This window comes from Lampris incognitus, chromosome 5 (genome assembly GCF_029633865.1).
Source record: "Lampris incognitus isolate fLamInc1 chromosome 5, fLamInc1.hap2, whole genome shotgun sequence".
NCBI lineage: Eukaryota > Metazoa > Chordata > Actinopteri > Lampriformes > Lampridae > Lampris > Lampris incognitus.
The window spans coordinates 15,941,448-15,964,661 of NC_079215.1; the positions used below are offsets into that span (position 1 = coordinate 15,941,448).

At 44.4% G+C, this 23,214-nt stretch overlaps 1 protein-coding gene across 3 annotated transcripts in view; it reads right to left on the reverse strand.

Annotated features, from left to right (window-relative positions):
- The window catches only part of LOC130112211 (hexokinase-1), a 39,531-nt gene extending 19,777 nt beyond the window's left edge, over positions 1-19,754 (reverse strand). For all 3 annotated transcript variants that reach the window (XM_056279480.1, XM_056279481.1, XM_056279482.1), the window contains exons 1-6: positions 19,454-19,754; positions 17,406-17,568; positions 5,588-5,736; positions 2,326-2,445; positions 1,191-1,286; positions 549-648 (exon numbers count right to left, since the gene is read on the reverse strand). In XM_056279480.1, coding sequence (XP_056135455.1) covers positions 549-648; positions 1,191-1,286; positions 2,326-2,445; positions 5,588-5,736; positions 17,406-17,568; positions 19,454-19,516 — 691 coding nt within the window. In that variant the 5' untranslated portion in view covers positions 19,517-19,754. The remainder of the gene's footprint in view (positions 1-548; positions 649-1,190; positions 1,287-2,325; positions 2,446-5,587; positions 5,737-17,405; positions 17,569-19,453) is intronic.
- Positions 19,755-23,214: the final 3,460 nt, after the last annotated feature.

Genomic DNA, 23,214 nt, shown 5'->3' on the forward strand with positions numbered 1-23,214 from the left:
CCTGAATCCATATTGTTAAAGGTTTTAACTGTGCAGCCCAAAAATAATATCTTAGATTCGGGGGTTTGAGCCCTCTATGCGGTTTTGATAGCTGTAATGTTTTTAGTCTAATTCTTGGTCGTTTTCCTTGCCATATAAATTTTGAAATGAGCATGTCTAATTTATCAAATATAGATTTAGGAATATCAATAGGTATCATCTGAAATTGATAGAGAAGCTTAGGTAGCACATTCATGCGTATACTATCAATACGGCCCAACAGAGACAGGGGAAGTGTTGACCACTGGTCCAAATCCTTACTGATATTATGAATTATGCGTTTGTAATTTGCATCATCTAACTTTCCTAGCGATGGGGGGATTTGAATACCGAGATATTTAATGCCAGCATTTATTAGTCAAGTCAAGTCAATTTTATTTGTATAGCCCAATATCACTAATTAGAAATTTGCCTCAGTGGGCTTTACAGCAATACAGCATCCTGTCCTTAGACCCTCACATACTTGCTAGTCAGAGGTTAATAAAACATTTCCGGCTTTTTTTCTTTACCAACGATGATGCCCACTTCACATCGCTGATCGTCAAATCCACAGGTCATCATGGTACCAACAGTATCATTCACCACAGCCATGATATCCGCGTCATAGTCCTAAAAAAAAAAGATTAGGAAAAATCCAAGGTTTTCATAAGACAGGGTTAATTGTATTAGGTTTAAGAAAACCAAATCCAAGTACTGAAGGGTGTTCTCTTATAAACTTAAGTTCCTTCTATCCTCTTAAAGGTGCGACAGTTTTGTTTTGATTCGGTTCAGGCAAGATGACTCGCTTATCATAAGTTAGAATATCAGTCAGTTTGATGAGTTTTTTTTAGCTTTGGGACTTAATGGACCTATTTATACTGTACTGCCCCTAGAGAGCAGTATAGCTCTGAAAATATGAGCAGATCCACACAGGTGGCAGGTGAGTTGAAGGTGGATCAGCAGCAGCAGAGGCACAACAATGAGCCGCACAAACTTGCCTTCCCAGTGAAACAACAAGTCCTTTTAGCAGGCCTGGTTGATTGGTCAGTGGTGAATTAGCATCTGTTGAATACGGCGCTGAGGCCAACCAGATCAGCTGTTAGCCAGAGTTGCCCGACTCAACGTGCGGCGTTCATTGATTCATTGTTGACCGTGAAGAACACACAACTCACCCCTCGTTTCTTGATGGCCTTGTTCAAAAGCTTGACAACATCCATCCCCTCCACACCACTGGCCTTGAACTTCTTTGTCCACGTCACTAAGACCGCCTGCAAAACCAACACTCTTTAGAGGAGCTCTTGGATTGGACCAACTTTCCAACACTGAGGCTGTGACTGTCTGTTACACATCTCCCAAAAGACATTTAAAGGGCTATTTCATCCAATTAGATGAAGGTCGAAGAAAACGTGGGCTAATTCATTTATGAGTATGTTGTATGAAATGGTTGGAAAATCTATGGTCGTTGATATTCCCGCCCTAATATTAATTTTCTAAAATAAAAAAAGGATGATTTATCAGTATTAGGACACTGCTGTTCTTACATTTTTATTTCAGCCATCTCGAGGCATAACATTTGATCACGTGACAGCATGGCATTATCCTTGATCTCAAACATGATTCACTTAAAGCTTAAAACAAAAGAAGAAAAAAGCTTTTCACAAAGGTTTGGGGGAACTATCTGCTTTGCCTGTAAAACTCCATAAAATTTAATTTTGGAACAAATTTACTACTACAATTTATTTATTTGCACCCCCCCTTTTCTCCCCAATTGTACCTGGCCAATCACCCTGCTCTCTGAGCCGTCCTGGTCGCTGCTCCACCCCCTCTGCCGATCCAGGGAGGGCTGCAGACTACCACATGCCTCCTGCGATACATGTGGAGTCGCCAGCCACTTCTTTTCACCTGACAGTGAGGAGTTTCACCGGGGGGATGTAGGCATGGGAGGATCACACTATTCCTCCCAGTCCCCCCCCCCCCCCGAACAGGCACCCCAACCAACCAGAGGAGGCGCTAGTGCAGTGACCAGGACACATACCAACATCCGGCTTCCCACCTGCAGACACGGCCAATGGTGTCTGTAGGGACGCCCAACCAAGCCAGAGGTAACATGGGGATTCGAACGGGCAATCCCCGTGCTGGTAGGCAACGGAATAGACCGCAACGCCACCCGGACGCCCACTACTACAATTTCAATAGAGTTCTTCAGACAAGCAGTATAAGTCCGAGTGGTAAGAAGGCTCACAAAAATGGGGATAAAATTAAACACGAGGTCAAATACAGCACACAAGCCTGCTCCGACTTCCTCACCTCGTTCAGTTTGCTCTGAGCACAGGGGAAGGAGAAGGTGAAGCCTACAGGGAGTTTCTTGTTCTTGATCTTTTGTTTCTCCATGAAGTCACCGAGGCAATCTGCCACGTGGTCAAAGAGCTGAAGACAGAAAGGAGACCCTCAACACTTTGCAGAAGACTGAACGTTATTAACTAACATCACATTACTCTTCCATTATTACTACACATGCGTTGACTATGTTGGTTTACCACAAGTTTATTTTATTACGTCTTATTTGCACAGCGGAAATCGCTTATAACCATTACATCCATCCAGACTGATATGATCACCTCCAAAGAAGTTGAGTTTTTTTTTTCTAGTTTGTTCGTTTTATTCTCAGATACCAATCTAATTGATATGTGTCCACTAATTAAATAAATATAACGGAAAGAAACAGAAAACTTTAAAAATATACTATTAGGGGACTGTAACATCACTTAGCATTGCCTAAAGAACAGTTTTAATGGTAGCAGGGTGACGCCTACAAATAAAAGTAAGCCTATACCACTTTTGTCTTTCTGGTGATTTTGCAGGTGGATTCTCTGGTTTTCGGAATGGAGGTGGCACCATTCAGTATCATGCAAGTGAGTAGAAAAATAATTCCATATTTTAACATTCGATTTCCTGAATTACCTTCTAAATATATATATATATATATATATATATATATATATATATATATATATATATAAAAAACCTTCTAAAAAAATCATATATATATAGTATATCGAATTTCCATTGTCTGAAAGACCCAAAATGATCATTTTAGGCAGACTGTTTGATCCTGGGTCGTCCTCTGTGTGGAGTTAGCATGTTCTCCCCTTGTCTGTGTGGGTTTCCTCTGCGTGCTCCAGTTTCCTCCCACAGTCCAAAGACATGTAGTGAATCGGCCATGCTGAATTGTCCCTAGGTGTAAAAGTGTTGGCCCTGTGATGGACTGACAGCCTGTACAGGGTGTCTCCCCGCCTGCCACCCAATGACTGCTGGGATAGGCTCCAGCATCCCACGACCCTAATTAGGATACTAAGTGCTTGGATAATGGATGTTTGATCACAATAACCAGATGATCTAAACAGCGTTAGTATAGGAATAATTTCGCCCAGCAACTTCTGACCACAATAAGCAGCTGAACACTATAACCGTGTCCAATATAAGCAATTTCCATCCATCCATTATCTGAACTGCTTATCCTGCTCTCAGGGTCGCGGGGATGCTGGAGCCTATCCAGCAGTCATTGGGTGGCAGGCGGGGAGACACCCTGGACAGGCCGCCAGGCCATCACAGGACCCCCCCCCCCACACACACACACATTACAGTCATTTAGCCGACGCTTTTATTCAAAGCGACATACAATAAGTGCATTTACACACACACACACACACACACACACACACACACACACACTCACACACACACACACACACACACACACACACACACACATTCACACACATTCATTCCTGGGGACAATTTTGTACGGCCAATTCACCTAACCTACATGTCTTTGGACTGTGGGAGGAAACCGGAGCCCCTGGAGGAAACCCACACAGACACGGGGAGAACATGCAAACTCCACACAGAGGACAACTCGGGACGACCCATCGAGGTTGGACAACTCCAGGGCTCGAACCCAGGACCTTCTTGCTGTGAGGCGACCGTGTTAACCACTGCGCCACCGTGCCGCCATAAGCAATTTCCACTGTATGTTATCCTTTGTTGTCCCTCATAACAACTAAAATCTCTCAAGCTAAGTAGAAAAACAAAATGGGCTGCAACCTTGAAGGTTTCCCAAGGTGCTTAAAAAATAGTGAGGTGAACAAATGGAAGGGTTCAGCCACATTTGTAAGCAATCAACCTGGACAGTCATTTAGTTGGGTTTTCTTTTTCTTTTTTTCCCTTTTTTTTAAAACTATGCTATGCTGGCCAGAACACATTAGTTTCATGTTTTCATTTAACCAAATCACAACTTCTCAAACTACACTTGCCATTAGCAGCAGCATTAATGCATCATATTACATCCACTGCCAGCTGTCCTCTCGAGGTTTCATCAGTCTGCATTTGTCTCTGGCTTGTTTGTCTGTTGTTCTGTAAGCCAATCATGCCGTCTCCACCGGTCTAGTCATGTTATGCTTATCGTGTTACACCACGGCTGCCAGCTGTTGTCTCCGAGTTTGGAGTAGGTCAACAACATTAGCATGATGTAACCGTCATTACTCTGAGGTGATTTGAACACCCCCTGACTCATGAACCCCCCACGGTCAAGTGGTATTGTTGGTGGGGGTTTACAACATCACCTTTATTAGGGAAATGTCAAGCGAGTTTTAAATAGTGGGTAAAAGTACAATAAAATTTACTTTGAAGTACTTTGTGTGACTTTCTAAATAGTAAATGGACTGCATTTTTTTATAGCGCCTTTTTTTTCCTTCCACTTTTTCTATCCAGTTGTATCCGGCCAATTACCCCACTGTTCTGAGCCGTCCTGGTCACTGCTCCACCCTCTCTGCCGATCCGGGGAGAGCTGCAGACTACTACATGCCTCTTCCGATACATGTGGCATCATCAGCCACTGCTTTTCACCTGACGGTGAAGAGTTTTGCCAGGGGGATGTAGCGCGTGGGAGGATCACGCTATTCCCCCCAGTCCCCCCCCCCGAACAGGCACCCCGACCGACCAGAGAAGGCGCTAGTGCAGCAACCAGAACACATACCCACATCCGGCTGCCCACCTGCAGACACAGCCAATAGTGTCTGTAGGGACGCTTGATCAAGCCGGAGGTAACACGGGGATTCGAACTGGCGATCCCCGTGTTGGTAGGCAACAGAATAGACTGCTACACTACCCAGATACCCCTTTACACATACTGATACACTGATGGCGCTGTCAACCATGCAAGGTAACAACCAGGTCATTGGGGGCAGTTAGGGGTTAGGTGTCTTGCTCAGGGACACCTCAATACTTTCGCCAGGAGGATCGAACTGGCAACCCTATAGTTACCAGACAACCTGCGCTGCCTTCTGAGCTACTGCTGCCCCCTAACATTTAACCTGCCATGCAAGATGTCAGCTCTTGCTCATTCAGCACCCCAATATGGATAAAAGGGGCTACAGAAAGTATTTTAAAGTACTGTTTTTAAATTCAGCTCGGATAAAAATGGTTTCACTCGTCTGAATTGATAACAGCCCCAACAGGTTTAAATCACGATAGCTGATTTTTATTCAAGTTGCATCTAGGTGTTATTTACCTGCGTTCCGCTCCCGTGGGTGATGTCATCGGGGGTTTCATATACCTGACTCTCCATTTGGACGGGTTGCTTCTTGTCCTGTGTGACTTTGACACGAAGGATGCGGAAGTTGGAACCGCCCAGGTCCAGGGCAATGAAGTCCCCCTTCTCTGTCGGAATGAGAATTAAAAGAGGATACATGTGATATAAATGTTGAGATCCTAAGGGTTTTTAGATCATATAAAAATCCCATTAGTAATAATAAGTTTTTACACACCGTCTACCCAACCTCAAGGTTACTTAATGGAGAAATCAACATAGTAATGCATAGGAAGTAATAACTTGACAAAAAAATAATAAGCGATCAGATTAGGGTGAGATACACTGCAAAAAAGAAAGGGTTTATCAACGGATCTTATCCTGTTTTAAGTATCATGATGCTTATTTCAATATATTGCCAGCAAAATTTTAACATCCCACTGGCAGATGATATTTCTTGTTTCAAGAAAGTGTACTTGTTTCATGATTACAAGACTTGTTACAGTAGTGTCAACGGATCTGGTTTTATCAGTGTTTAGTTTCAGAAAGTTCGAGTTCACCCAATGCTTAATTACAAAGATGCAATTTATTAATGATGGGGGTGGCAGGGCATTAGTGGGATTGGTACTGATATAGATCTGTGTAAAACATTGAAGATCTGTTGCGGGGGTGCAGACGCGATAGCGAGGCTAATCGATGATCAGCCTCAGATAACAGCGTCTCTATATTCTGCAGTGAAGCTGGTTCCAACTGACTGAAACACAGACACACATATGCACACAGGTAAGCGCAGGAAAAGAACAGAGATGGAAAGAAAGAAGTCTCCAAAAAGGACCAAGACAGAGAGACAGGAGTATCCGAAGCCGCTGAGCACTGGCCAGTGCAGCGGGAAAAGACATTTAAATGCTGTATAGAGAAGCACAAATAAGCCTGTGTGTTTTGCCAGCATCAAAAATCCAAACCCTGCAGGAGCTCGTTGCTCAGCAGGCAGAGACCAGGCTCTCCTGAGGGAGCTGTTGCGACCCTCTTCAGCTGCCCGTGGAGATGATCGGGACGCTTCCTTATTTTAGACCCAGATCACCCTTCCCATGATGATATCTGCCGCTAACCCTGAAGCGTTTTTGGACATCTTCTAAGGTACGGTGTTGTTGTGTGGGTGGCCGAAGGAGGAATGGGCTCTGCGCATGCTCCCCTGCTCACCGGCGAAGCCCAAGTCGCCACGCACAGCCTACCAGCATCCTCCCAAGGGGAATGGGAATACTGAGCCATCAGGCGGGCTGTCCTGGACCGGGTGGGAATCACGCCAGATGGACATCGGCACTGGTTCAGGACACTCAGTCTAGAGGACACCAGCTGTCCCTGGTGCAGCAGCTCCTCGACGCGGCAAGATGGTGGGTCTGACCAGGCCCCCAGGACACCAACGACGTCATCCACCAAGTGGTACTGTAGCAATTTGTTGCATGCCTGCTCCTTGCGATGGCTGACTGGGTCCAGTGCAACCGTCCTGAGGAGCGCACGGAGATAACACTTTGTGTTAGTCATAGTGGATTACGCAGTGCGCTATGCTGAAGCTGTGCTGTTGCGCAACATCTGGGCTAAAAGCATTGCACAGGCACTGTTTCATGTAATCTCCCGTGTCAGATTCTTGAAAGACATTTTTACAGACCAGGGCACATCATTTATGTCACACACACTACGTGAACTATATGAGTTATTGGACATAAAATTGATCCGAATGATCGTGTATCACCCCCAAACAGACAGGTTTGTGGAGAGATTTAATAAAACCCTCAAAAACATATGTAGTGAATTCAGGGGCAGCTGGGAATCAATCTGGGTTCCTTGCACCATGGGCGACTGCGCTAACCAGTCAACTAAAGGGTCTGACCCATTAGCCAAGGACTAGCGAAGGAGAGGGGGTAGTGCAATGACCACGGATGTGTAGACTCGCTAGCCCTTGGCTAATGGGTCAGACCCTTTGGTTGACTGGTTAGCGCGGTCGCCCGTGGTGTGGGCTATCCGGGTTCAGTTCCCGGCTGTGGTGGATTCCAGGCTGCCCCCTGAATTCGTTACACATGATTCATAAGTTCATGCACAAGGATAGCCGCAATTGTGATAAATAGTTATTTGAGGTATGGGAGGTGCCCCAGGCCTCCACAAGGTTTTCTCCATTTGAGCTACTGTTTTGCAGAATGCCAATAAGTTTGTTTGACCTGATTAGAGGAAGCTGGGAGAAGGGTCTAACCACCAGTAAAAATTAGGTACAGTACATCCTGGACCTGAGAGCAAAACTCCATACACCTGGGCGGTTATCACGGGAGAATTTGCTCCAGGCCCAGGAATGTCAACAGTGCCTGTATAACAGAGGAGTACGACTGCGTCAATTTGCACTCAGAGAAAAAGTCCTCATATTGCTTCCAACGTCCAGCTCCAAATTACTCGTCAAGTGGCAAGGACCCTTCGTGGTCACATGACGAGTGGGGGATGACGACTATGAGGTTGTGCGTAATGACAGGGAAGGTACAACATAAATTTAACACCTCCATCTCCTAAAACCATGGAGAGAGGCGGTCCTGGTTTCTCTGGCCATGGTGGTATCAGAGAGAAATGAGTTGGGACCAGAGGTGCAAAAAGCCAACAATCCTGCCTCCTGCCTCCATTGTGAGAACCATCTCTCACCCCGCCAGAAAGCTGAGGTTGCCCTGTTTTAATGACATTTTGTTGACAAGTCTTCCCCGCTGCCAGGATGCACAAACCTCATATAGCACTGCATAGTGACATCTCCGGGTGTGACGGTGAGCTCACGTCCATAATGACTGCCTGAACATAAAATGAAAACTGTTCAGGCAGAAGTCAAGGCCGTGCTGGAAATGGAAGTAATCGAGGAGTCTAGCAGTGACTGGTGTAGCCCCACTGTCTTTGTACGCAGGTCAATGGGTCTATACGGTTCTGTGTGGACTATCCCAAGGTGAAAGACATATCAAAATTCCTTGCCTATCCAATGCCGCAGGTAAATGAAGTTCTGGCCCGGCTCTGCACTGCTCAATTTTTTACGACACTGGATTTAAGAGTCTAAGGAAAAAATGGCTTTCTCTATTCCAGATGGTTTGTACCAGTTCATGACACTTCCGTTTGGGCTGCTTGGAGCCCCAGCCATATTTCAGTGCCTCACGAGTGCTGCAGCCACATGCTCTGTATTTCTGCCACCTACTTGGATGATGTGATCATCCACACTAGCAGCTGGCAGTGATGCCGGAGTCTCTGAGGTGGACGGGGGTCACAGCCAAACTGAAAAAGTACGCCATTGGGTGGCCTGAGGTACGGTATCGGGGGTACCACTTAGGCAGCGGGCTGGTGTGCCTCCAGACAGATAAGACCATAGCGATTGTGGCCTGCCCAAGGCCCAAGATGAAAACGAAGGTGAGGGCATTCTTGGAACTGGCCAGCTAGTATAGATAGTTCATCCCCACCTTTGCTGAGCTAACCAGTCCCCTAACCGACCTCACTCAAAAGGTTGCCTCAGATCCTGTCCAGTGGACGGAGCAGTGTCAGGTGGCGTTCAAGAGGGTTAAATGAGCCTTCTGTGGGGAGCCACTGCTCAACACTCCTAACGTCTCTCTTCCTTTTGTCTTGCAGACCGATGCGTTGAACAGAGGGCTGGGGGCCGTTTTGTCCCAGGAGATGGGGGGAGTCAATCACCCGGTGCTGTACATTAGTCGCAAGCTGGCAGAGAGGGAGATGAAGTACAGCACCGTAGAGAAGCAGTGCTTGGCCATCAGATGGTCGGTTGACGTCCTCCGTTTCTACCTCCTGGGGTGCTCGTCACTCATTCACTCTCTGTTCGGACCATGCCCGTCTCCAGTGGCTTCACCTCATGAAGGACGCCAATGCACAGATAACCTGTTGGTATCTGGCTTTACAGCTGTTTAAGTTCAAGGTGATTCATAGGCTGTGGACGCAGATGGCCGTGGCTGATTTCCTCTATCGCTCTGGGGGGGGGGAGGGGGTGGTTCTTGGTTGTTGGCCGAAAGTAGCCCCGGCCTAAGTCAGGCGGTAGGGGTATGTGGTGTTGGGGTGTAGTTTAGCCTCAGCTGCAAGCGGAGAGAGGGGGCATGGGCCGCGGGGGAGCAGATGTGATAGCGAGGCTGGCTGATGATAAGATTAAGGTATGTCAACTAACAGCATCTCTGGGGGCGTCCAGGTAGCATTGTGGTCTATTCCATTGCCTACCAACACAGGGATCGCCGGTTCGAATCCTCGTGTTACCTCCGGCTTGGTCAGGCGTCTCTACAGACACAATTGGCCGCGTCTGCGGGTGGAAAGCCAGATGTGGGTATGTGTCCTGGTCGCTGCACTAGCGCCTCCTCTGGTCGGTCGGGGCACCTGTTCGGGGGGAGGGGGAGCTGGGGGGGAATGGCATGACCCTCCCACGTGCTGCGTCCCACTGGCAAAGTTCCTCACTGTCGGGTGATCGGAAGCTCCGTCTGTGTCGGAGGGGACATGTGGTGGTCTGCAGCCTTCCCCGGCTCAGCAGAGGGGGCGGAGTGGTGACCGGGATGGCTCAGAGAGCAGGATGATTGGCCAGGGGAGAAGAAGGTGGGAGATTGGGGAGAAAAGGGGGGGGGGCTAACAGCGTCTCTCCATATTCTGCAGTGAAGCTGGGTCCGACTGATTGACACACGGACACACATATGCACGCAGGCAAGTGCAGGAAAAGCACAGAAACGGAGAGAACAGAGTCTCCAAAGCCACTGAGCACCAGCTAGTACAGTGGGAAAAGACGTTTAAACATTAAGCAGAAGTGCAAATAAAAGAACCTGTGTTTCGCCAACCCTGTGTCCGTCCTCCATCTCTAGACCCTCCCATGGCACGAGCTTTGCCACAATCGGTTTAGTAAAACATTGATGACAATCGCTAAAAGTCCCAGCATCAGTCCCCGTTGACATTTCATCTTTACAGTGTGGATCACGGCATTCTGTTTTAAGAACCAACATGTTTCACTTGTTTGTGTTTCATGATTAAGACACAAACTGCACACTGAGAGCTAAAGATGCAAATTGGATCTGAGAAACAAAGGCCAAGCTGCAAAAAACAAGAGATACATAAAATCACATTTCTTTGACAACACTGAAGGGACGGGACATAAAATGACCCGATTTCAAGATGTATCCAAGGTCTCGGCACCGGCTAGTATTTCACAGAACCCTTTTATGTGAACCGAGTCGGCGAGCCTGCCTGCCAGGTGCTGCGCTAGAATGGCACTCTGGGCAGAAAACCAAATTGTAGATTAACTTTCCGTACATAAAGACCGTTTGATTATTATCAGCCAGGGACTTGATTTCAAAGTGTTCTTTACAGTATGGACAACATAATCATTTGGAAAAGTTTCAGCTATTGTTTATTCTAAAATACATGTCACTTATTGACTATCACCAATTCGACTGATTCTTTTTATGTTCTAGCTCCTATCAGTAAGGCCTTAAGTCCAATTTCCATGGTGGATATTTAATTTTGGAAGAAAATTATATTCATCTCAGGCACCCAGCTGATACTCTGGAGTTACCTACAGTAAGTCAGTGTGGAGGTGTTAAGTACCTTTCTTAGTTTTAAGTTCCTGTCAATAAAAGTTAGTTTCACCAGGAGTGACCTTGTCATTTTTCAGATCTGGCAGTCTCCCTGACTGTCCGGCCACACTGCATGTTCTTCATTTAGCAGCACTGTCACATCCGTTGTGTTTGCTGTAACAATATTAATCTACTTGACCTGCCTGGAATGAGATGCAACTGGGCTTTGACATTATCAGGTGCTAGTGATGGGATGCAAAGCATGCACACATTTTATAGCCTCTCTCCCACGTTCAGAAAGGAACACTGCAATAATTTGCCATTATTTATTTAAACTGAGACATTGTGGTTTTTGCCACACTATATGGACTAGCTTGCCAAAAATTATGGGGAAAAACGCCTTCCCCTTCATCAGCTCTTGAAGTGTGAGTTCAAGTCCCAAGGTGACAGCAAAAAAAAAAAAAAAAAAAAAAAAGCAGCGTGTGAATTAGTGATCTCTCTGGAATTTAACCTTGTTTGCTTCATTTGGACAGCAGGGGGAGTAGTGGGTAGTGGCCCTAGGTCTAAACCCACATGCCGGCCCTGCTGAAGTGTCCTGGAACAAGACACGGCATTCCTACTATGTGGTGAACCTGACCTCTGACCTCTCTTTAGAGAGGGACAAGCAAAAAGATAATTCCTCCATAGTAATCAATGAAATTACATATTATATTTTACTACTACTGCTATACCATGATAAACGTTACTGTTTTTATAATTCATACATGGAACAACTAACTGTGGGTTCATTCACTTCTCCAAGGTTAAAATTAGGGACGGCCCTCCTGGGGCGCAGAGCCAGCTAGTTCTTTTAGTGGGACCAAACATCTTTTGAATTATTAAGTATAAAAATGCAGGTTAGCCTGTGGTAGACGGGGCAACCGCTTAACCCAGGGCGTGCAGTTCATGTGCCATACCAAAGTATTGTAAATTAATCCCCTTTCCAGGACTTCAATACCATTTTTCTTTTAGCTTTTACTGTAGGCTTAATCCTACAGTATTTTGTACTCCTATTAAGATATAAAATACTAATTACTCAATATCTACATTATATAATAACCTGTGACCACCGTTGAACTGCAGTTCTGGTTAAATTTTATCACAAACCCTTATAAGGTGCTGTGTTAGGATCATTTGTCAAAGGTTGCTTTTGCTCCTGTGCCATTGAGACACACAGTAATGTTTTCTCTTAGAAGGAGTAAGTCAACCACAACTCAAACTACCAGTCCCAGACTCCCAAAGAAGTTCTCCGTCCGTCCTGTCTCTAACGTGTCTGTTATCGCTGGTGTAGCTCCAAAATATTTATCAGGTTTAGCTGTCACTGTGGCCTCAACTCTGACCTTTGCTTAATCTATCCCCCCTTCCCCCCATTCCCAGCAGCTCTTGTGCAGCAGTTGGAACCTCAGTCTATTTATAATGTAAGAGATGGAAAGGGTGAGGCAGTGAGGCTGGGGTTTACGATACTGCCCTTTTCTGCCGGCCTTGTCAGGTCCTCGACATGTCCGACAATCAATATTATTTCTGTATACGTTAACCAATGGGGAAAGGTTGCGCTGGGGATGTTGAGGAGAAAACCCCTCGACACTGACTAGACAGACTAGCTCTATGGGAGTTAAAATGAGGACTTTTTAGTATATCAGCTACTGAAAATACAATATTAACTAATAGGAGTGTCATCTGCACACAGGCAATATCATGGAAGGTGTTTGCTTTGGCTGGCAAAGAGATTGTGCAACATAGCTGTCAGCCAAAAGAAAGTTATTTTCCGATGAAACCCCAAAACCCTCCAGTCTGTACATCTTTTATACTGTTTTATACAAAGTACGTAAAGTATTCACCCACCACCAACAATTTCTTGTGAAACTAAACTGTTTAAATGGGACCCCCTCCCCCAGAAACGATTCTCTAAGTTACTTGGATGTCTTCAGACTTCTAAAAATAAATTCCAGAAAATGTAAAAATAAAATCCTGAAAATTAATCTTGTATTTAAGTATTCCCCACTTTCTATTAACAGCTTAAAATTAGGTCACCTATATTCGGTTTTCTTGAGAAATCACACTAACTACATTTAAAAAAAAAAGTCCACATATGTTGATTTCGAACCCACCTGTGTTCACTAGCATGACTGCATGATAAATATCACAGACTTTGTGAGGTCTCACAACTGAAACAGCAAATCAGATCAGTCCTGCTGTCATGACGACAAAGAAACTGCTCGTCCAACTTTGAAATCTTATCACCATCGATTAGACGGGTGGAGGCAAATACAGGCAAGTCCCTGAGGGGGATGCTTTTGTTCATGAGGATTTTAAGTCTTATATGTTGGGGGGGGGGGGACTGAATAAAAATATGTTGAATTTATTTATTGTTTTGCGAAGGAAGATAAAATAATTTCAAGTATTATAATTAGGATGTGTAACAGGAACAAAACATGAAAAATGTAAAAAGGTGGTGAATGCTTGCTGAAGTCACCGTATCTATTACTAACCTAGTCTCTCAAACCAGCCTATCTCTTATCTCTTCCACAGTCATCTGACACTCCAGATGGGGGAGAGGTGGAAGTGCAAGCGGAAGCCCCCCCACCCCCCAATCTGGCATGACAGACTATTACTAACCTATCTAATGTATCTCTGGAAAATCTTCTCCAAAATGACCACATTTTCTGTGCCCCTGCAAAGCTAGTGTTGCTGGAAGACTTTTTTCGCTCAGAAATCAGAAAACACTTTGTCGTTTCCCCCAGCCCACAGCAGTGCAACACAAAAAGCACATATCCAAAAACTACAAGAACACATATATCCAAACTAACACATATATCTAAAGAAAAAAAAAATCATTGTCCAGGAGAACGAACACCAGCCACGATGACTGTCGGAACTGCCGATCCGCATGGATGGAGATGGAAGATGACGTAATGAATATAACTGTAGCAATTAATGAGCAGCTTCCTGTGTTCCTATTTTCAAAGTGAAACCCTATAGCGTTTAACCTTCCTACTGAAATAACAGAGAAAGTCCCCCCCCCCCATCTTTTCATTCGATCAAGTGGCGCATCATGCCATACAAAACACAATTGTCACCAGTCACTCTGAAGTCACGATTTTCACCAGTGTCTGTCACTATTATCAAGTGGAAGAAACACTTCCAAAAGTTTTGGATTGATGGTAATAAATATTCAAAACTTTACAATCGATTTTGAAAGCATTTCGTAGGCCCAACAGTCAAAAACTCTCCACAACCTAAAGGGTATCGTGTAAATTTTAAATTCATTTACAAGATATTATAGTCAACTGAGATTAAGGACAAGCAGGTATTGTGTTCGCAGCCTGACAGCTTCAATGTTATACCATGAAATGAATACAGCGGAAAACAAGTTGAACCGTTTTTGGCCACAACAATAGTAATTTGTTAGGTCCAAATACAGGGGCCACACATAAATAGGCTCATGACACAGAATGAGCTGAGTCGTTTAAACGTCTCAGCACATTTTTGCAGGACAGATAGAGACATGATAACAGTGGGCTTGTGTTTTACATTGCTTACAGTAAAAACACAACAGGAAAAGCTTGAGTGTCAACACAGAAGGACACTTCATTGCCAAAATGAGGGGGTTAAAAAAACCAGCATTACTTGAAGTTTCTCTACAAATGTAATGTGCACTGTAGAGGATTATGTCTGTGAAATATTTATAAAGCTGAAAATTAAGCTAGCTTGTAGTTTGTAGTACATGTAGTTTCCAGCCGGCAGGTATATCTTAATGTATATGCAAATTTAAACAGCCCTTCATTCTAGCGTAGCTGGAGAATGAAAATCTGGTTTTTGGCTTGTGAATTGTGGGAAAGTAATACCAGCTCATAGCGTTTTCTCCATTTTTACTAACAAAATAGTTTAACAGAGTACAATAGGGGGCCGTCCGGGTAGCGTGGCGGTCTATTCCGTTGCCTACCAACACGGGGATTGCTGGTTCAAATCCCCGTGTTAACTCCAGCTTGGTCAGGCATCCCTACAGACATAATTGGCCGTGACTGCGGGTGGGAAGCCAGATGTGGGTGTGTGTCCTGGTCACTGCACTAGCAGCTCCTCTGGTCGGTCAGGGCGCCTGTTCAGGGGGGAGGGGGAACTGGAGGGAATAGCATGATCCTGCCACGCGCTACGTCCCCCTGGCGAAACTCCTCACGGTCAGGTGAAAAGAAGCAGCTGACAACTCCACATGTATTGGAGGAGGCATGTGGTAGTCTGCAGCCCTTCTCGGATTGGCAGAGGGGATGCAGCAGTGACCGGGACAGCTCGGAGAGCAGGATGATTGGCAGGTACAATTGGGGAGAAAAAAAAGGGGGGGCAGTACAACAGGATCCCCAAATGCTGGTTTTGCATGAATGGCTGGTAGGGAAGACAACATAGGCACAGTAACAAATTCCTCGGAGATGATTTTCGATGAACGTGCTCAACAAAATTTTTAAATTAGCATAATGACTAGGGCTGACTATTAGCATAATGACAAAGTGGGCTAAATGTTCAGTTGTAAGTCAAAGCCACATGTGAGATGTCACAAGCACTTTTATTAAAACAGATCAAACAGATCAAAATAAAATGCAAAGCCAGGGTTTCCTTCCCCGTTTTAAAATATACAGCTGTACAATATATCAACATGTGAATGAAAAATTATCTAAAATAAATAGCCTATACTAAATAAAAATAGGCCTATCTCTGAGAATGCAAACCGCATTGGATTTTCAAAGTTTAACAACTTTGTGGAAAAAAAGACACAGACCTGCCACTCCCTGAAGTCTCCTAAAATTATATATATTTGCATTTAAAATGAGTTTTAGATCAACTGCACAAAAAAGTTATGACAAGATCTACCTAAAACAACCATGAACGGTAAAAATGGTCGCTTGTAATTTGCGTGTGATCATGCGCGTCATGTCACTATTTGTGATGTGTTTTGGCCGCATCATTTCCTTAGTGAAGCTCATTGCTCTGTCCTAGAAAAAAAAACTAGCTTTCTCCAGTGCAGAGTAATAGTCTAAATTTGATTTTTGATTATTGCCAACATGTCTGGTTACAGACGCACCACGACTACCACCGATGCGTTGCAGTATTTACAGGCGTTGGACAGCGGCCATTTTAAATTGTTTGAAAAATAGTATTGAAAGTTATTAAAGTGTTAATTTTGGTGTCAGTTAGCTTCTTGACAGACATACTAATATATGCAATGCATTAATAGCTCAACTGGGTCTTTATCTTGACAGAATACAGTGTAACGATCACGAATGAATAGCGAGCTTTTGGCTAACGCGTCGGACCATTTAGTCGTCTGGTTAACGTTGTCGCCCGTGGTGCAGGAGATACGGGTTCGTGTCTCGGCTGTGGCGATGGTTCCCCGGCTGCCCCCCTAATATGCTACATTGGTGTCAGAAGTGGGATGGTGAGATCATGAAGGACCATGAGGCCATCGGAAGCGTTTCCTGAAGGAGGGGGATAGTGTAACGTACACGAATAAGTAGACACGTTAAGACCCTTTAGTCGACTGGTTAATGTTGTCGCCTGCGGTGCGGATTATACGAGTTCACGTCCTGGCTGCGGCGGTTCCCGACTGCCCCCCAGAATTCGCTACAACAGAGTTTAAAAACCGGGGCGGTCAAAATGACTGCCCACAGTCGTTCTAGTAGTTCTTAAGTTCTGGTCGTTGTTTGGGACTGTTTCAATATTTTCAGTTCTTTTTTTATACATTTCTTGTTTTATAGGCCTTGTTACGTTTGTTAGATTAGCAATATGTGTTTTCTGTTTTGTTTTTCAGGTAATATTTTCACTTTTGCTATTCAAGTTTGACCATGTCACTCTGAAGTTTAAATTGTTTAAAAATAGTATTATAGTTGTTAAAATGTTAATTTTGGTGTCAGTCATTTCCTAACAGACAGACTAATATCTCAATTGGGTATTTATCTTAACAGAATATAGAGTTTAAAAACCTGTCATCAATTTGACCGGCCATGGTCATTTTAGGTTGGAGCGACGGGCTATGTATCTTAACGCAACATCAAACTGTATCGATGTAAACGGTATCGTCTCATCCTATATCTTGTTTGAAAATATATCGATATAACGTAAAAAGTCGATGTAATGACCTGTGTTCACTACACGAGTTCTTATAAAAAATAAAAAAAAACACACACACACGCGCGCACACACACACACACCTGATCCGTCAGGGATTGACCGGACGAAGGTGGGCAGCATCTTGACAGTTGCAGTGGGGCTTGTGTCGCGACCCAGGCCATTCTCCATCTCCCTACGGTAACGGCTCATGATATCCTTCAGCGTCTCGTCCGAAAAACGCATGGAGTACAGGTACTTATCAATCTGAGGACCACAAAAGAAGACAAAAAGGCAGTGTTATGCTACCATTCCCTGGTAAAATGCCATCTACTCCACAGTACATCTGCTGCCCTTTTGCTACTACTATTACAAAATGACTATCGCTACTACTACTAATATATATGTGTATATATACTTGACTCGCTGAATTTTATATGTATATATATATATATATATACACACATACACACACAAACACAGATTTCTTATTGCAATATAACACATATGTCATGGGTTTTTCCTGTTTTTTTTTTTATTTTTGCTTGTTATTTTTTATAATTGTCACAAAATCACACAATGCACACTGTAGGAAAACAAACCACCAATTCGTGTACTGTCGTTCCTTTTTTCTGCAACATCATTATTAGCCAAATGTCCCTTAAGACTATCTTGTCTCAGCTGTATGCAATACTAGCGCTGAGTGTGTGTTTTGAGCCATCTTTATTGTTTGGTCCTGAAATTAGCTAAGTCACCCAGAATTAATGTTGTGCATATTGTGCATTGCCAGACGAGATATGTGAGTCAGTTTATGCTGTTTAGCCACAGGTTTATTTTGATACTTTATTCTACAACATAATCACATGAGCATTTTTTTTCAGGCATTTAACCGACAATGTCTGTGAATGTTCTCATTCATCCAGGTCATGGTTATTCAAAGGAGTTGAATCTAGTGCAACTGGACTTGGTATATCAAGTCCAGTTGCACTTCATTCAACTCCTTTGGATAACCCACAGTGTTTTAATTTTGTGGAAACTCAATAATCCAGCTGTAGAAATTCCAGAAAAGAACTTGGTGTCCGGGTGAACTCATTCACCTTGTCTGGTATTGCAGTTTAGATTTTTTTTTTCCCGTCCAACATCTTTTAGTTTTACACTGTATGTAACCACATTACCCAATATGGTATTGAAACACTTTGGTAGTGGCCCCGTTCTATTCCAGGATTGACAGGGTTGTAAGCTTTTATTCCACCTCAGTAACACACACACACACACGTTTGATTATTTCTCAGTCAGTCATACTAGGCTACTACATCTCAGGCAAGTACGCATGAAGCGCTGTGACGTCACCCGTCATCACACTCACTCAATTTGTGACTCCATCCGCCAATAGAACCCCTCTGGAGGCCTTCTAAGCCCCGCCCCCTGCCTAGAGAGCGACCGTCTCACAGGTTTCTCCTCATCATCTATCATCCTCATCGTGAATTTCCAGAGACCGCTTCAGTCTTTCCGAGGGGCGACACTTGTGTCTTAACAAATCAAACCAAGGGCCGGGATAGTTGGGATAGTTAACGATCCATTTCTGGATAATGAGGGAAGGGAAGTAGCTGAGAAGCCGACGAAGAGGTGAAGGAACTAGATGGAGAGGTGAAGGAACTAGATGGCGAGACAGTGACAGCGCAGAGAAGAAATCCCAAGGGAGGAGGGCGGGGGGGGGCAATGGGGGGGGGGCGCGTATCTCACGACTTTTCCCAGCAGCTCCTCATACAGACACCTGTCTGCTTCATTAAACGGGGGTGTCTCTCGTCTGTACACGGCCAGCCAACCAACCACACAGCCCACCAAGCCCTCCCTCAAGGACATCCATCACCGAAGGTTATTTCATCACACGACACTGGAAAACTGGAAAGCAAGTGTCAACGTCTTCTCATCACGGTTAACCATGGCCTCTCTGCCCGCTTCTACGCAAATGCTACGCATCCTCTTACCCGCCCGGCCGGCCGGATCCGCCCCGCAGGCATGACACCGACACAGCCACAAGCGGCCAACCTACCAACCAAACCAACCGGCGTTCGTTAGCCGTTGACATTATCCTACAGACTGGTGCGGCACATGAGGACGGTTGTTTGCAATTCTGAAACCTCTTTCTCACCTTTTTGAGCTGATCATCCTTCAGCTCTGTGAAGTAGTAGGCCAAAAGCTGAGCCGCTATCATGCTGAATGCACGTCCACCCGGTCACAACCACGGCTAGTAGAAGAGAGAGGCGGAGAAAGAGAGAGAGAAAAGAAAAAGAAAGCGAGACTCGGTATCTGCTCTCTCTCCTGTCACTTTCCTCCGCGGTTGACCCCTGCTTATCCTCGAAAGAAGTCGTGTATGAAAAAGAGAGGGAAAGGAAACGCAGGCCTGCGTCGTTTCTCTCAAGAGGTAGAGGAGAAAGTAGATGCGAGCGAGACTGGCGCGGTGGCGGCTCCGAGCGGCTAGTCTGCGTACGCACGTACGGCACGTAGCGGTACGCAGACAGCGGGAGAGAGGGAGAGAGACGGGGGAGGGGGAGGGGGGGCACGTCGGCGTCTCCTCTGCACCGCTAGTTCCCTTGCTACCATCTCTGCTTGGGAATGGTGAGTTGCTAGGCCCTGCCCTCACCACACGTTCTGATTGGCTGGCCAGGGAGCGAGATGCGTGACAGCGGGGGGGGGGGGTCTCGTCCTGCAGCAGCAGAAGGGGGCGTGTGGGGGATTTAGAGAGAGAGAGAGAGAGAGAGAGAGAGAGAGAGAGAGAGAGAGAGAGAGAGAGAGAGAGAGAGAGAGAGAGAGAGAGAGAGAGAGAGAGAGAGAGAGAGAGAGAGAGATAAAGGCAAAGCTCGAGCTGCTAGATAACTCGCCCCAGAAGCAGACGTGCAGGGCAGCCACATGACGTCATCTGCCTTCTCCACCCTGCATGACAGTCAGCATCACCTACAGGTGGATGATTGACAGCTACTGCACAATCAGCATGCTTGCAGGCTAAAGCATCTCTAAGAACCTCGTCACTTTATTCAACCGGTTATATGGGACACGCTGTGTCTCAGTGACAGTGAGAAAGTTACGCAGTATTAACTGACACGCATACCAAGCTCTCCTGTGGCCCTGCATTCAACGTGTCAATATGTGGGGTAGGGCTTAATGATGTAACATGTCAGAACGATGTATGCATATGCAGTAGTCACGTTGCTGAGGGTGCAATGTAAAACAAACTGGGCCCATCAGCCACCTTATGTGAATACGTTTTACAGCTTGATATAAAACAAAAACTATCAAGGTTAGCATTTGTCACTGGTAATCTTGAAGAAAAACACTCTAGTCTATCTGCTGAATAGCAATTTAGCTTGATTTAAAGACATCTTGATTAATGGTCTTGCACGCAACAGCCCATCACCATCATCCCGATTATGGTGCTGATTGATTACAATAAAAAAACATAAGTGTCGTGAAATTTTGTGCTGTTTAACCTTAAAATGAGTAAGGAAAAGGAAAAAAGTGTGTGTTCTCATTCCATGGTGTTATATATTGATACTGTTGACAAAGTGTTAATATATGACACACAGTTTACCTTTTGGCATCTGTATAGAAATGTGGTGGGTGTTCCATAGACTCCAATGTGAAACCTTAAGCCTGATATATGAACATTAATGTCATACAGGTTAAGTAGTGGTTAAGTTTAGGGCTAAGCTTAGATAATGGTTAGGGTTAAGGTTAGGTAGTGGTTAACCCGCCACGTCTAATATACATGCCAAAAGGTAGCCTGGAACTCATATATTGACACTTTGTCAACGGTGTCACTATATGACAACACGGGATGAAAATGGGCTCCAATGATGAAGATCGGAAATAAGGTTGAAGAATTGCTGGTGAAAAGACCTTCCTTTGCCGAGTGATAAATTCTCTCCAAATGGAGTCATTGAAGTTGAAGGTTTGAATGTCCCTGGTGAACTAAAGCAACTGTTGTTTTTGTTTAATAGTGCAGTACGTACTGCAAAAACAAAAATATCGCAATGCTTTTTTTTTTTCCCAATACTGTGCGGTGCTGATGTGGGGTCTGACTTCTCTAGTGGCAGCAACACCTTGGAGGATATTCATTACTGTGATTATTGGAACAACAGTAGTGTGCAGCTGCAATGCTACACCTCCTGAAGGTCTGGGTACAGGGTATCCGAACCCATTTGGGTGTACCATGCTGAAAATTTATCCACTCATAGTACTGAAAGGAGAAAAGCACCCAGATGATGTGATGCATGTTATGGATCTTTTTGTCTGAGTTTCTGAGCCCATCTGCTTTGTTGAGGTTATACCATTTCCAAGTAAAGGGTGTGGTCAGTGAAAACACATAAAGGCAGAGGTTCAATGTTTTTTTTGTTTGTTTTTTTTAACCCAGACCTCATTAAAACATTGTTGATTATCATTTAGAATCATACAGGGTGGATTCGGTATTGAAAAATTTGCTACTTTACTGATGCTTCAGCACAGTCTTATGGGGCAAATGTCTTTATTCGTGCTCAGTAAGCCAGGTAAGGAAATTCCAGAAAGTTAAATCAGCTCATTCTGGACACAGCATTAGTGGGAGAAACGTTTCATCACTCATCTAAGCGAATTCGCCAGGCTCAGCTGACTGCAGATATCTCCACCCTTATAAATAGCACAGTTGCATAAAGTCAGAGGCCATCGATGTGAAGAGGGAACGACCGTCCCTGAACTGAGTACATCTGTCACCATCTTACAATGCTGTGATTGCAACCATACCCAAATCCTCTGTGTATCATGGAACACCGTGAAAACCAGAAAACAAATGAAATAATTTCAAGCACAAAGTTCAAAAACAACAAAGAAACAGATAATCTGTCTCTTATTTTCTTATAAAACAAGGTAAAACAATACTTTATAAAGTAACTTACAGTGTTTGCCTGGTAAACCAGCAGTAGAACAGCAGACGAGAGCATAAAAGTTCGCTGCTTTCATCTGGCATTTCCCTCGCCTTTTCTGAACTTTTTCTAAAACATGTGGTCATGTGACTTACAATAAAAAAAACTTGTTCATCATCATGAATATAACAAAAGGCAATATAATAATGAGCAGAACTCACAAAGTACCCGAAATTACAGTAAACAAGATGTAAGATATTTGCATAAAAAAATATCACACATATTGACTTCTGGTGTTGTTATGGCAACACATATACACTGCTCTTATCAGCATCAGCTACACTCCCACCAAATTACCTTTGATTAATCCATCCATTATCCAAACTGCTTATCCTGCTCTCAGGGTCGCGGAGATGTTGGAGCCTATCCCAGCAGTCATTGGGCAGCAGGCAGGGAGACACCCTGACAGGCCGCCAGGCCCAAATATACAGCAGTGCTGTTTAATAGACTGCACACTCTTCATCAAATAAATCAATGGTCATTTCCAAACATTTTGTTAAGGTCACTCAAGGAACATCTGAAAACTGAGCGATTTGGCTGATTAACAATTTATAAACCTCTAAAGAAAATTGACATGTTAAGTATACCTCAACACACAATTGAATTTTTTAATATCAATTGAGAACACTGCTCTCCACACTCATAGGTTCAATAACAACCTTCCTATATTAACCTAGAAAAGGAGGATTAAGTAATCAGTGATTCGCTGGACCAAAGTTAGATTTATAGCTGCTTTCTACAAGAATAACTAATTTCTGAATGGGTTGTTCAACAATGGATGGCTTGCTGAGGAATTAACCCCCTTTTTTAACTTCCTAGCTTCTATCTGTATTGTAGCTTTGAGGTTCCTTGGTTTGTAACTATTTCTCTCTTCCATAGAAATTTGTGTCCTGTCCTGTGAGCCAGTCTGACTTTATCAGCTCTTCTGCCTTGAGGCCCCTTGAGGCATGATCAGAAG